At 41.0% G+C, this 14,559-nt stretch overlaps 1 protein-coding gene across 1 annotated transcript in view; it reads right to left on the reverse strand.

The window, feature by feature from the left end:
• The window catches only part of UTP18 (UTP18 small subunit processome component), a 36,366-nt gene that overhangs the window by 14,928 nt on the left and 6,879 nt on the right, over positions 1 to 14,559 (reverse strand). The window contains exons 4-10 of the mRNA XM_034640665.1: positions 13,676 to 13,743; positions 9,959 to 10,047; positions 7,895 to 8,020; positions 7,622 to 7,796; positions 3,133 to 3,233; positions 2,800 to 2,890; positions 957 to 1,050 (exon numbers count right to left, since the gene is read on the reverse strand). Of these exons, the coding sequence (XP_034496556.1) occupies positions 957 to 1,050; positions 2,800 to 2,890; positions 3,133 to 3,233; positions 7,622 to 7,796; positions 7,895 to 8,020; positions 9,959 to 10,047; positions 13,676 to 13,743 (744 nt within the window). The remainder of the gene's footprint in view (positions 1 to 956; positions 1,051 to 2,799; positions 2,891 to 3,132; positions 3,234 to 7,621; positions 7,797 to 7,894; positions 8,021 to 9,958; positions 10,048 to 13,675; positions 13,744 to 14,559) is intronic.

Below are 14,559 nucleotides of genomic sequence, written 5' to 3' on the forward strand. Positions count from 1 at the left end.
CTTAGCCCTTCTTTAATACCAGAAGGAACTACAAACAAAAACTCACTATAAATGTCCTAGCTCTAGAAAACTGGCCTAAAAATATTTCTGGTATACATTCCCATGTATGCATCCTAACTAGTAGTTTAGAATGAAAATCACAAACTCTTGGCTTGAGTTGAGCTTTCAGAAAAAACTTCTACATTTCACTCAGATGACTTACTGGAGCGAAAATGTGAAAAAACAAAAAACAAAATATCCACCAGAGTAAGCCCCAACATCCATCAATAAGCACTACGTGAGGTCTGGATATTTACAGACCAAACTGACGATGACGGTCACAATACAGGAAGTGGAGAAGGAAGGGATCCAGACCACAAGGGAGTTATAACTTAAGATACACACAGCTTCTCTCTTACCACGTCATCTAAACAGTAATAAATGCCGACTGCAAGGGGCCCCCAGGTGGCACAGTTGGCTGAGTCTCCGACTCCTGATTCGGCTCATGTCATGATCTCAGGGTCGTGGGATCGAGCCCGGAGTCAGGCTCTGCGCTCAGCAGGGAGCTTGCTTGGGATTCTCTCTCTCCCTCTGCCTCTGCAAACCACCCCCCAACTCAAGTGCACATGCTCTCTCTCTAAAATAAATAAATAAATCTTAAATAATAAACACCAACTGTGAGCAAGAAGCACAAAGAGTTTAGAGAAGGGAGAACATGTACAAGACCAAGGAGGGTGTTAAATCTGAAGGGAACATGAATGTTTCCGTAACAGTAAAGACCATCGGGGCGCCTGGCTGGCTCAGCTGGAAGAGCATGCGACTCTTAATCTTGGGGGTCGTGACTTCAAGCCCCACGTCCAGTAAAGAGATTACTAAAAAAAAATAAACAAACTTGTAAAAAAAAAAGAAAAGAAAGAAATGACTATTGCCAAAATCCACCCTTATTCTTTTTTCTCTCTCCTATAAGCACATGATACTGATAGTCACCCTCTTCCTCACACCCATTTGAAGATTTCTGAATGACTACGCTCACCACAAAGGTGCTCCTCACCCATTTCACCTCTGCGATTTCTGTGGAGAGCGTGCTAAAGGTCGCTTTTCTAAGATTTTAGAGAGAACGTGGGGCGAGGGGGGCAGTGGAGCAAAAGGAAACCAGGGTGACTCCAAGCTGAATGCGAGCCCAATGCAGAACTTGATCCTAGGACCCCAAGATCATTACCTGCGCCAAAAATCAAGAGTCGGTCACCCAACCCACTGAGCCACCCAGGCGCCCCTAAAGTTCACTTTTCTGTATTTTTATCCTCCCAATGAGAATTCAATCAATCTCACTATTTCAACTATTCCCTTGACAAAGATGATTTCCCAGGCTGGCATAAGGGTTTAAATTGGGTAGTAGTAAAATATATTTGAAAAAACTGAAATCTTTGCATTTGTTTGTATGGTAACGTTACAATAAAGGAAGGCATTTGAAGATTAGCCCAGCTCGCAACAGACTAAAATGGGAAGAAAAGGGATCAATGGCAGGAAGATCATCTAGATGTTACAAAGCCAGACTTTTGATTACTCCTCCCTATGCTTTTAGGACCTTTGTTATGGAAAATAAGACCTCCATAGTAATGACCAAACTTGTAAATAGTTTACATCTGCATCCAACTCATATACCAAACTTTAGTGTTTCTGACCCTCTATCTCTTCTCTCCCACTCTGACCCTCCCAGGATCCAAGGGCCATTTCATTAGGAACATCACTCTGAACCAGTTAAGTGTCCAACTCTTGGTTTTGGGTCATGATCTCAGGGTCCTGGGATCGAGCCCCATGTCAAGGCCCATGTCAGGCTCCCCGCTCAGCAGGGAGTCTGCTCCCCCCCACCCCTCCCCCCAACTCGTGCACTCCCTAAAATAAATAAATGTTAAAAACAACTTTTTAATCCAGTTATAAGTCATGGAGACAATGTACAACATGGTGACCACAGTTAATAATACAGTAGTGCATATTTGAAATTTGCTGAGAGAGATCTTAAAAAGTTCTCATCACAAGAAAAAAACTGTAACTATGTGTAGTGAGAGATGATAACTAGACTTACTGTGGTGATCATCTTGTAACAGATACAAATATTGAATCATTACGTCGTACACCTAATACGTTATGTCAATTATAACTTAAAAAAAAATCAAAAAACGAAAACCTAACGCTGTATTATCAAGTGCTGCCAGCTGAGGTATAGCAAAAATTCTGCTAAAGAGCCCGAGACTGGAGAGGCAGAAGCACTCTGATACCTCCCACTACCAAGCATCATGAGCTACACTGAGATTATGATGGCCCCAAGATCCTACAAGAGAGGGACTAAGAATCCAAGGCGGCACAGGACAATGAGAAAAGCAGAAGAGCAGAAAAGTGCCAGATTAGAGACTGTCAAGGCTGATAAATAGCTGGTCAACTGCACAGGAATGTCAGAGGGCGAAATCTGAATTGTTTTCAGGCAAAAATGAAGAACACTCAAAACATTATCCAAGTGAAAAGGTACTGCTAAAAGAAAAAGGGTGATGATTCTAAGTAACTGTCAAAAGGAAAGTCTGAGAATGAATCATCTTTTGAATAAGCATTTTCCTCCCATCTTCTCCCCAAACATGGTAACATGGTTAATGGGTTAGCTCTTCACTATTATTAGTTAATAAATAGGAAGGCAAACGGCGACAAAATCTAAAAATAAAAATGACTTTCTAACACAAAAAAGTCCAAAATCAAACACTGTTTTTGGTTAAATCTGAAATTTAAATACATCCAAAGCTTTTAAAAAGCTTTAGATGATCATGTCATTACCTGAAGAGGCGTATACTTTCTTACTATCTGAAGAGAACGTGGATGCTGCAACCCTTCCGTTAATTTTCATGCTACCAATCAGTTCTTTAGTCTGAAAGAATAACAAATACTGTTAGGAGGTGCTTGGAAGAATCACACTGGGAATACAAACAACCTAGTTCTGTTTTGTAGCACCTACTCAACTTCGTCCCTAAACCCAAAGGTTCTCCCCAAGTCCCACCGTGCCCCTCCGCTTAAGATGCAGATCTCAGGACATCACGGGTTGTGGTTCAAGACTATCCCTACGCTAACGTCTTGTCCTTAAAGAACAAGCAGCCACTAATAATGGTTCACCTTCGTTGACAGCAAATGAAGATATCCAGCAACACCATTTATCAGCAAGAAGGACCCATCTGCAGAGACTTCAAAGCTCCTCACTATCTTCTCTTTCAAGCCTGAGACAGGAGACAAATCAATAAGGATTAATATGATTTTCAATAACGTTATCTTTCACTGGCAAATGAAAATTTCTTTCAAAATTATCTAAATGCCTCAAACTAAACCAAAAGTAGGCTGACTCTGAATAAGTCGCCGAGTATGACTCAAATATAAGGCCATTACAAAGCACTTCCTTTTCTTCTCTGCCTTGGTTAACATTCACCATTTGAACTGCGGCCAGAGATTCAGCTCTCCAAACAGCAAACATACCAACTAATTTTCCAACAGTGACATCTGTAATTTAACTAAAAGGATAAATTATACGTCTTTGTTACAAAATTCATTATCAGGAGGGAAATACATGGCCATCAGAAACAGCTAAAACATAGTAACGTGTAGAAACTAGTTGTTGGCCACCAACTAAATATCCCACAATGAAGGAGTCTAGTCTTAACTTTGTGGATCCAAAAAGGAAAAAGAAAACCACAAAGTGTCAGTGTGTGTAAGAGTTGATCACCTTCCTAAAATGGGACTCGTGTAACCTGATCACAGGATCCAAGGACATAAGCCAGAGCCAATGTACTTATTTACAAAGGGACATGTTCCTTCTCCGTGCCTAAAAGGCTCACATCGACGATGCAGAAGACTCCTCCCATCAAGACTCTTAGTGAGCAAACTTACTCATTAAGAACTGCCTAACAGAAAGAATACATAAAGACTAGGTACCGCTGCTACCTCTGGGGAAGGGAAGCAGGTGGCCAAGGGCAACGGAGCAGAGTAGACTTTCCCGTCTTCACCCTTTTGTACATATTGGATTTCTGCACCATGTGAATGTACTGCTTGGTCAAAAAAAAATTATTTCAAAAAATGTTTAAGTTGCTAAGTTAAAACATCCATCAGAATAAATAAATTTACTAAAACTCAAGAGGAGTCCTCGTTCCCCTACAGGAAAATGCTGGCTAATGCTCCCAGAGACCACCTCCAGCCTATGAACAGTTTTTGTTTAGATGGTTCACAATCCTACAAACTGGGCCTCCCACTCTAGTGCTGCACAGAGACTATCCCCTAAGTCTATTGACGGAAATCAATCCAGACACATGTTTCCAGTTACTAGGGTTCACTCTGAACCTATTCCTGTCTAGGGTAATTTTCACCCCCCATTCAGGGCAAACCTTATGTTCTGACTATGGTATACAGAAACAGCTCCAAGCATAAGGAAAACCCCATCACGTGATGAAGCAGGGAAGGGAGGTTAGTTCTAGCAGTGTGGGGCTGCAGCTGGAAACCCCCCAGACATAATCCTATTGACACAGAACTGGACAGAAGAAACGCAAGAGAGAACTAAAAGGCCTAAAGCTGGGAACTACCACAGCCACGGAGGAATACGGACTGTGCATGTAGCATCAGAGCAACAGGGAACAAAGTTCCCTCATACTGTGCAGAGACAGACCCGGTGTGGCAGCAACAGAGGCAAAGTGCCAGAGGGCTCATTACATAACGCCCGCTCTCCGGCTACAGGTGGCTGGAAGACCTTATGCTTGCAGCCTGAGTAAGCCTGTTGTTCTGAGGGAATTCAGGAGAGGGGACTGTCTTCCAGAAGGAAATACTAGACTTGCAGCAAATAAGGACAGACAGTTGATTTAGGAATAAAACGAAAAAATAAGAAAGATAACTGTATTTTCATCCAAAACTTACAGAAAACCAGTTACATGTATACAGCATTTTGCTTTTAACCTCACAAAAAGTAATAAATGTTAATATCAATATTGTAATAGATTTTTACAAATGCTGAACCTTCCAAAATAGGAACCAGATAAAATTTACATGACCTTAAGTAAGAAGACAAAATGTTTTAAAGATGTCAGATATAAATCTTTTCATAGATCTGTGAATGTGATTTTTAGGTCAACTAAAGAGCAAGTGATAAGAAAAAGAACGGCCAATTTAATTACAATAGTGCCAAATTCCATAAGATGGAAAGTGGACTTGCTGCGATGAGACCGACCAAACGCTACTCCTAACGATGGCGGCAGTGACCAGTAAGTGCTAGGTGCTAAGTTACGGCTTTTAAAAATTATCTCTTTTGAACAAATGGATGGTGACCAGAGGGAAGGGGAGTGGAGGGGTGAGGGGATGGGTGAACGAGGTGCACACTTGTCATGATGAGAACTGGTGACGTATGGAAGTGCTGAATCACTACATTGTACACATGAAACTAACAGAACACTATATGCTAACTAAGTGGAACTAAAATAAAAACTAGAAAAATAAAAAAATCAAAAAATTAAAACAATCTCTTTTAGTATTTAGGACCCTCGACTTTATAGAAAGAGAAAGCTGAAGCTCCGATATTACACCACACCGTAACGCCCACAGTCAAAATGGCTGCCTGACCAACTGATTTAATTCCCAAACGGTCAAATTCCTTACGTGTTTGCCTAGAACAAGATATCTCTCTGAAGAATTGTCTTTCTAAATGATGTAACAGGAACTGCTTCTGGAGTCTCACCTAGTAATCTGGGATTCTCAACCTTTTTGTGTGTCAGTGTGGTGAAGCGTACGGTCCTCTTCTCAAAATGGTGGTAGTACAAAACTTTTATAACCGAAGGAAATGCTAAACTTCAGTTATAGGTTAGTGAAAATAAAGATGTAATATTTTTCCCACCTGACTTCACAAGCCTCCAAATTCTAGCACAGAATTTTGAGAGTCCATGGACCCCATTATGAACCCCAGTGGGTTAATGGAATAAACCATCAATTCAGAATTCTTCAGAATGCATCAATTCTGTACTCATTTTTCAAACTCACATTTAAGACAGGGATTACTAATGTTTAAGTTTGCACATCTTTTTTTTTTTTTAATTTTATTTATTTGACAGAGAGAGATAGCGAAAGAGGAAACAAGCATATGGAGATGGAGAGGGAGAAGCAGGCTCCCCGCTGAGTAGGGAGCCCAATGCGGGGCTTGATCCCAGGACACAGGGATCATGACCTGAGCTTAAGGCAGACACTTAACCGAATGAGCCACCCAGGCACCCCGTGTTTGCATATTCTAACCAGTCAGCGATTTTTCCCTCTAATTCTAATGTCCTTAATTATTTCGAGTTATTTAGTGTTTAACAATGAGACTGAAAACAGCGTTCAACAACCCCACAAAAAGAAGTACATTTATTTTATCATTATCATCATTATTGCCAAGCTATGCTTACTGAGGAAAGAGAAAAGGGGGACTACTGAGGGGGAAAGATAAATGCCAAGTCTTAGAAGCAGACGAACGTTCCCGGGCACCAGCAGATCCAGCGTAAACATCACTAACTGTCTCTTCACCACTAACTGCTTGCTTTTCCTAGGACAATGCAAGGCAAGGATGGACAAAACCTCACTCCTTTTCATTAATGGAATAATATGTGAAAATAGTTAACAACTACATATTGCTTTCTGCTTCAGTACAGGCCCACCTCAGACCCAAGAATCACTGCACTTTAACCAAATCCCCAGATGGTCCCTACACACATTTATGTCTGAGAAGCACTGGTTTAAAGCATGCTTAAACTAAGGATTCACTTGGAAAGGATCACCGAAGGTGTCAGGAAACACTGAAGATAAACACCATAAATGTTTCTGAAGCTGGCCTTGTTCACCCTGAACCATTAGTAGGAAAAAAGCTGTACAGAGCTACCCCTGTCCTTTACAGCCCCAAACACACATCCAGTTTAACAGGGAGACTGCCAGGGAGCCACGGCATCGTTAACACCAGCTCCCAAAACGTATAATGCTAACCCAGCCAACCTCACTACAAGGGCTTTGGTTCACAGAGGGTTCGTGAAGGGGTCACTGGATTTTGTGGTGATGCGGGAAGGAGAATGCAGGGGAAGAATGGGGAGGGGCAGAGGAAGATAAATTTTGAAATAATGAAAGATTTCCTTAAGTAGTCTTCAAAATACAATCTCCAAAAGCAGTGCTTTATTTCCTTTGAATATAAACCAAAAATCTGTTGTAAAAGACACTAGAAGGATAAGAGAGACTCCAAATTTCCTGAAGACAAGAGAGGTGAAATACTTTGTCTGAGGACTTGGGACTCGGGTCTTCCAGCCCCCAGGCTCTTTCTGCAGAATCAATTACTAATTTTACAGCAAAGTGTTTGCAACTGCTTTTCTGCTCTGGGAGATATAGATTCCCCAATTCCAATTTTCCCAGAAGCGCTCAATAAAAAGTTCACTACTTCCATTCAAACGTATTATCTCAACACAATGACATTTTCCGAATACTAAAACTAAAACTAAAGATACTCTCATTTTTAAGAATCCTATGGGGGAAAACTGGTTTTAAATACTGTTAAATGAACTCAGCTGTGGGGTTGGCGGGGAGGAGGGGTGACTGGCCACATGTTCAATAGAAACCTTACCTCTTACTTGATGCACAGGAATTAACTTTCCAGCCAGCATATCGTAGACATAAAGAACTTTGCTGTGGACGCTCGTGGCTAAAATCTCTTCCCCAGTAGCACTAAAACAGGCCTTAAAGATTGGAAACTTTTCCAAATAGATGCTCTGGATTTTAGGATTTGTTTTTCCATCAACCTATAAGGAAAGGCAGAACATTCCTTTTGGTTATTTCCACATACTGTGTCCTGGGAATAAATACTTCTCACTACAAGTTTCCATTTAAAAATGCACACCTGAAACAGCGACACAGCGTTATCTAGCGCTGCGACCATCACAACCTGCGCGCGGGGATGGAACTGCACGGACGAGACCCGAGCGGTAGTAGGACGCTCCGCGTTAGCAGGGAGACAATTCTTCAGCTATGGAAAAAGAAGTGAGAACTGTATCAATTCAAATGGGTTAACATTCAGATTTTATTTATTTATTTGACGGAAAGAGAGAGAGGGCACACACAAGTAGACAGAGCAGAAGGCAGAGGGAGGAGGAGAAGCAGACTCCCCATGGAGCAGAGCGCCTGGACTCGGGGCTCGATTCCAGGACCCTGGGGATCATGACCTGAGCCAAAGGCAAACACATAACCGACTGAGCCACCCAAATGCTCCAACATTCTTTTCTTTAAAGCATGAAGGAAAGACATTTTAACATAGCTTATGCTGAGAAAAAAGTACACTGGAGTGGTAACCACAAGACCACAGCTCTACCACCAGCTAGCAAGTCAGTTTACTAAACAATAATCCATTTTTACCATCTTTCAAACGAGGGGACGAAATCGTTACGGTCTTGGAGCACAAGAATACAGTCATTTCCTCATGATATATCCATATAGGTTAGAAGACTGACTTCCAGGGTTACTTTCCTTAAAAACTGCTACTCTAGCCTCCCTGCATTCACAGCATAAAACAAGAGGCACTCTGTAATGGCCCCATGGCTCTGTGGCTGGCACCGACAGCTATGTTCTCTCAGAATACATGGTTCCTCGTCCAAAGTAATGATGACCTCACGCATTATGCATTTAAACTATTTTCAGTTATTTCTTGGTTTTTACAGGTTGTTCTCTCTGCATTAAAAACTCTATACAAAAAATAAAGTGAGTACTACGTGTATGTTTTGTTAGAAATGAAGTTAGGGGGCGCCTGGGTGGCACAGCGGTTAAGCGTCTGCCTTCGGCTCAGGGCGTGATCCCGGCGTTCCGGGATCGAGCCCCCACATCAGGCTCCTCTGCTATGAGCCTGCTTCTTCCTCTCCCACTCCCCCTGCTTGTGTTCCCTCTCTCGCTGGCTGTCTCTATCTGTCGAATAAATAAATAAAATCTTTAAAAAAAAAAAAAAAAGAAATGAAGTTAGATTCTTACGGTAACTGTGTTTTCGGTGAAGGTGAATTTACCCGACGAAGAGCTGAGTAAACTGTCTTCATAAGGTGGGGGAAAACACAATCACTCTGTCTCCTTGTAATCTGCCATAATAGGGTTCCCTCCCCCATCTAAAGAATGCCACCATTTTATCATGGGGGAAAATATCTACGTCAGAGAGAGAGCTGGTCATTTAACAGACATTTAACAGAAGCACTGTGTTGGGCAGGCACGTCATACTACAATGAACAAGTCAGATACAGTCTAACCAGTGCCGAGCACTTTCAACAAGATAGCCAGAAAGGACCTTTCGAAGTGTCATCTGAGTAGAAGGGTACAAATGGGTTGGCCATTAGCAATGCTTCAAGAACAGACAGGCAGGGGGAAGAGTAAAAGTTCTGAGGCAGGAAAGGCCTCGGTGTGTTCAAGAAACAGAAAGAAGGCCCAGGGAACTTGGGTAGGAAATAAGGGGAAAACTTCTGAGATGAAGTTTCAGACATACACAGATGCCAGATTATGACGAGCCGTGTAGACCGTATAAAGAATTCAGAAGTTTTCAAAAAGCGATGAAAAGTGACATGACCTGATGTTTTCTTTTTAGAAGACCCCTCCTGGCTATGACTAAATGAAGAACAGGAAGAGCAGAGTAGAGTGGAGGTGAGAGACCAGTCACGAAGTGACTGCAGTACACGAGGTAACAGAGGACAGTGGCATGAACCAGGCCAGCGCCCGTGGAAATGAAGAGAAATGCAAAAGGAGAACTCAAACACAACTGCTAAGAGATCCCTGGGGACATAATTTAATCTTCTTGAGCACTTCTGCAGAAGAAGAATAAACGGCAGCAACACATTTAATCCCACAGAGAACATGAACCTGTACATTCGTAATCGGGAAGCACAATGGGTTTCAGAGGTACTTAGATGGAGAGGCCCAACGTCCTGACTCTCACCTTTAAGATTCCTTTAGGAAGAGAGGATGATGTGGATATGAAATTCCCAGTCCTTTGCAACAAATCGTCTTCATCTTCTTCACTTTCATCTAAGTCAAACAAACCCACAAGGCTGAGCTTTAGAATCAATGAGATGCCCATTACTTTCCCCAAAGGTCTGTATTTCAAACTTCAACTCCGCCCATTGCAGGCTCCAATTTCAATCACTTTATTTAAACTGCAATTGGTAAAAGTAAAACAGAATAAATTTGAAAGGGAGGCGGAAAATGACACAGAGTCCAACAGATATGGTTAAAATAAAAGCCTGACTCTGGAACGAAAGATACACATTCACAGACAATGACTAAAACAGGATGGAAAAAAAATAAAAGTTATAGTCAGTATTTAATTTAAAAAGAACAATTCATAATTATGGCAAAATCGGCAATAAGGTAGACAGCAGATCTAACATAACTCACATGAAAAATGACTAGCACTTTCAGCTGGCTGAGAGATCAAGGTCAGCACAATGTGTATCAGAACTTCAAAGAGCTAACAGGGCTGCTTTTCTCCTGATGATTCTAGTAGAGAGAGCCAAGAAGCTGAGAAACATTTTTAAAACACCCACAGGGAGAAGAGGGCAAAAGCCAGCACTAAAAGCCCTCTGAGGTTCTTAAGGGGGTCTGGTAAACCACCAGGCTTCGGGCTGGGGCCACAAAAGGCTACACCAAGGATTAAGGGTGAAATCAAAGAATTTTCAGAAAATCCTCCATGAACTGAAACCCAACTTTGAATCCTTACAATCTCTCACTGGAGTAAGATGTTGTGGGATTGCTAGTGCCCCTTACCCAGCCACTTCCCAGAAACAAATGTACAAATTCTCTGGAGAAAGATATCCTTGTCTTCTTGTTAAGCAACACTATTTTTAACATACAGTGTCCAGCACTCAATGAAATATAACTAGGTCAATAATGACAAGGTAAGGTAACTTGATTGAAAACCTAAGGAATAACAGACAATCTCCACAGGAGATCTAAATAACTGAGTTTTCAGACATAAGCTTTTCGAGTATTATGTTTAATATGTTCGAGAATAATCTCAGATATTGAACCAGAGAACTAGACTATTAAAAAAAGAAATAAATGTAAATTTTAGAACTGAAAACTACAGTAGTTAAAATTAAAATCCCAGTGGATATTTTTAACAGCATACAAAAATTAGCTGGAGAGACAATTAGTGGTCTGGAAAATGGATCAGAAAAAATATCCAGACTAAAGTACAGAAAGCAAAAAGGACAGATAATGCAGAAAAGAACACAAAATACGTTTAAAAATAAATAAAACATTAAACGCACATATAATTGGTGTCCCAGAAGAAAAGGAAGACTGGAACAGAAACAGTTTTTGAAGACAATCAGTGGGAATTTCCAAAACTTGAAAAAGACATCAAGCCACATTCAAAGGCATTGTGAAGAGGGAGCAGAATACAAAGCAAGCTAAAAGCACCTGGACTGGGGGGTGGGAGGAGATAAATGAACAAAATAGCAACAATAAAGCAATCCATCTTATTAAGGAATTACTATTGATTTTTGAAGGCCTACGATGATTGTATTGTAATTACGTTTGAAGTGGGGAGTACTTCTCTTTTAAAGATACCAGATGAAATATTTATCGATAAAAATGACATGTTGGGACAACTGTGAGGCTGGGGTTTGGTCACCACTGTGCCAATAAGAAGTACACCTCAGACAAGTCACTTTTATCTTTTTGAACCTCACTCCCCTCCACTGTAAAATGAAGGTAGTAGACCAGGATATCCCGATGGTAGCAGACTGGTTAATGAGTGACCTAATCCATTTCTTTTTTCTCATGGATACAATGACAAACTGCATTGCCTGGGAGCCCATGAAGTTAGTGTGGCCTTATGACTCAGCTACGGCCAATAAAATCTAAGTCGAAGTATCATATGCCACTCCCAGGACAGGCCAATAAAAGACTCTTTTGGGTGAGCTGCTCACTTCCTGTGAAGCTGCCATGTCAACCTCTAGGGTAACCTGAAAACTCAGCATGAAGCTGGCAGAATCTCTTGGGTCCCTAAAGCACACCATCCCCTTCTCACCACCGTAATTTTATACACATGGAAAAAAAAAACAACTTCTGTTGGATTAATCCACTGGGATCTCGAAGGTTTTCTGTTTCAACAGCTAGCATAACCTTACCTATAATTACATGAATCCAAATGTTCTATGAACGGGTGCCTGGGTGGCTTAGTCGGTTAAGTATCTACCTTTGGCTCAGGTCATGATCCCAATGTCCTGAGATTGAGACTGTGTAAGGCTCCCTGCTCAGTGGGGAATCTACTCCTCCCTCTCCCTCTGTCCCCCCTCCCCCTGCTCATTCTCTCTCTCAAATAAATAAAACATTTAAAAATAAATAAATAAAATAGCCTATGAATGCGGCATTCTAAAATGGGTAATAAAATTATATCTCATTGAGGAGGGCAAACTGGTAACCAAGGAGGCATAAATCATATATTGTAAAAAAAGGTCAAAAGATGTTAAACTTGTTAAAAAACAAACTTGGAAAGACATTTCTTCAATCACAGACTTTTACACAAAACAAGGTAAAATAAACTGTATACTTCTTTAAATTTTTTTTTAAACTGTATACTTTTAAAAGGTAGGACTACATACTGTAGGGAAGTAAATTTCGAAATTGGAAAAAATTCTAACAATCAGTTCTTAAGGAAAAGAGAAGAGGGAAAAACAGACCCGTAAAGAGTACAGCATTATTTGACATGTTTAAGCAGAGGCTAAATTACCATCTAACAGATGTTGTTGAAAAGATTCTTGCAGGGGATAAATTCAGGCTATATCACTAAGATTCCTTCAACCTCTAAAAGTATCTGGCTGGAAACCAGAAAGTAAATTTTGACTTAGTAACAGATTGAGTTTTCTAACAGAATTACAGAAAACAGCTGGTTCTTTATACGGGCTCCCTGTACTTGAATACCACGGGGCCTGGACTAACAGAGGCGGGGAGAAGGGTGGGAGAGGTGGTGGTGGTAATCGAACAGAGGCTCATCAAAAATTGAGGATGGTAAGTACAGAGCTCCTGCATTATGTGGGAGGATATACTCCAGACTCCCTAAAGGATTTCAAAAGTCAAGTCCAAGTCTAAAATGTGTAACTCCGAGCACACAAATCAGATCTTGGTAAGCTATCCATATTTATAATATCTAAACTCAAGGATCTAAAAAGGAGAAAGCGGTTATGGTACAAGACAAAGTTAAAACGTGGAGTTGAAAAATAGGTTTTTACGAAGTGACTGATCATCTTGGGCCTGACCAGACACATGCTCCCTACATATCCCATTTCCTAATAGACAGCTAGATTAGCTGCCAATGTCTTCAGAAGGGGCTCTGAATGAAGAGTAATAGTTATTTTTCCTTAATCCTATACCATAAACACAACATAGTTCTGTTGAGAATCAAACATCATAAAATTCATCCGATACTGTCCATACAATAGAGAACATGCTATTAAATGAATCTTACACTATTGTAAAAGAGCTCCCCTCAAAGAATTGGGAGACTTCAAAACCAAGCATTTAACGGAGGAAAAAAAAAAAAAAGACATATTTGAAACACCAGGTTTTAACGAGCCTCATGAGAAAGCTCATAGAACAGAACAGGAACAGAGACTTATTGACTAACTTAAACAGAGATATCAATACTCACCATCTGAAGATGTTTTCCGCTTATTGGTCTCTGCCCAGGCGGGTACTCCCCCCATTGCATGCTGGAATCTAAGCAAAAATACAAAAACGAACTTTTGTGTTAATAAATGCTTACCGAGCTTAAGAGATTTAAAGAGTATAGATTAGCTCACCCTTGAAAGCATTGTATACATGCTTTCATCTCTGCCAAAGAAATTATTTTCTTTAAGAACAGGACTACTCACACAGAATAGTCCCCACTTGCCTATATGGGAAACTTTTGAACCTCTAACCATATAAACTAGTCTTGGATACAGGACACCTGGACACATATTTGTTAATTATTTTTGTCTAGTTACATGCCTGCTTATTTGCTCAGATCAACACATCTCAGACCTTGGGACTAAGCAAAGAACTCTGTATGTGGTTATAAACCAATGTGACAGTAACAGAGCACATAGTAAAACACATTTGAAAGAAAATGGGCTGGTAAGAATATACAAAACACAATCATGCATCCTTTGAATAAAATTGGAGCATTTCACTCTGGAAAAAGGAAGCTTTACAAGAAGCATGAGAAGCATATTCTGAAGGTCTGGTTTCTGGAAGAGTGCACAGTGGCATTCTAATTGTTTAATACAGAAGTACAGACAAAGCCACCAAACTCAGCCCACTGGCCATAAACTACTAGAAAACTAGACAAAATATATGAAACTGTTTTCAAAAATTGGACAACAGGGGCGCCTGGGTGGCACAGCGGTTTGAGCGTCTGCCTTCGGCTCAGGGCGTGATCCCGGCGTTATGGGATCGAGCCCCACATCAGGCTCCTCCGCTATGAGCCTGCTTCTTCCTCTCCCACTCCCCCTGCTTGTGTTCCCTCTCTCGCTGGCTGTCTCTATCTCTGTC

Source organism: Ailuropoda melanoleuca, chromosome 13, assembly GCF_002007445.2.
Source record: "Ailuropoda melanoleuca isolate Jingjing chromosome 13, ASM200744v2, whole genome shotgun sequence".
Classification (NCBI taxonomy): Eukaryota; Metazoa; Chordata; class Mammalia; order Carnivora; family Ursidae; genus Ailuropoda; species Ailuropoda melanoleuca.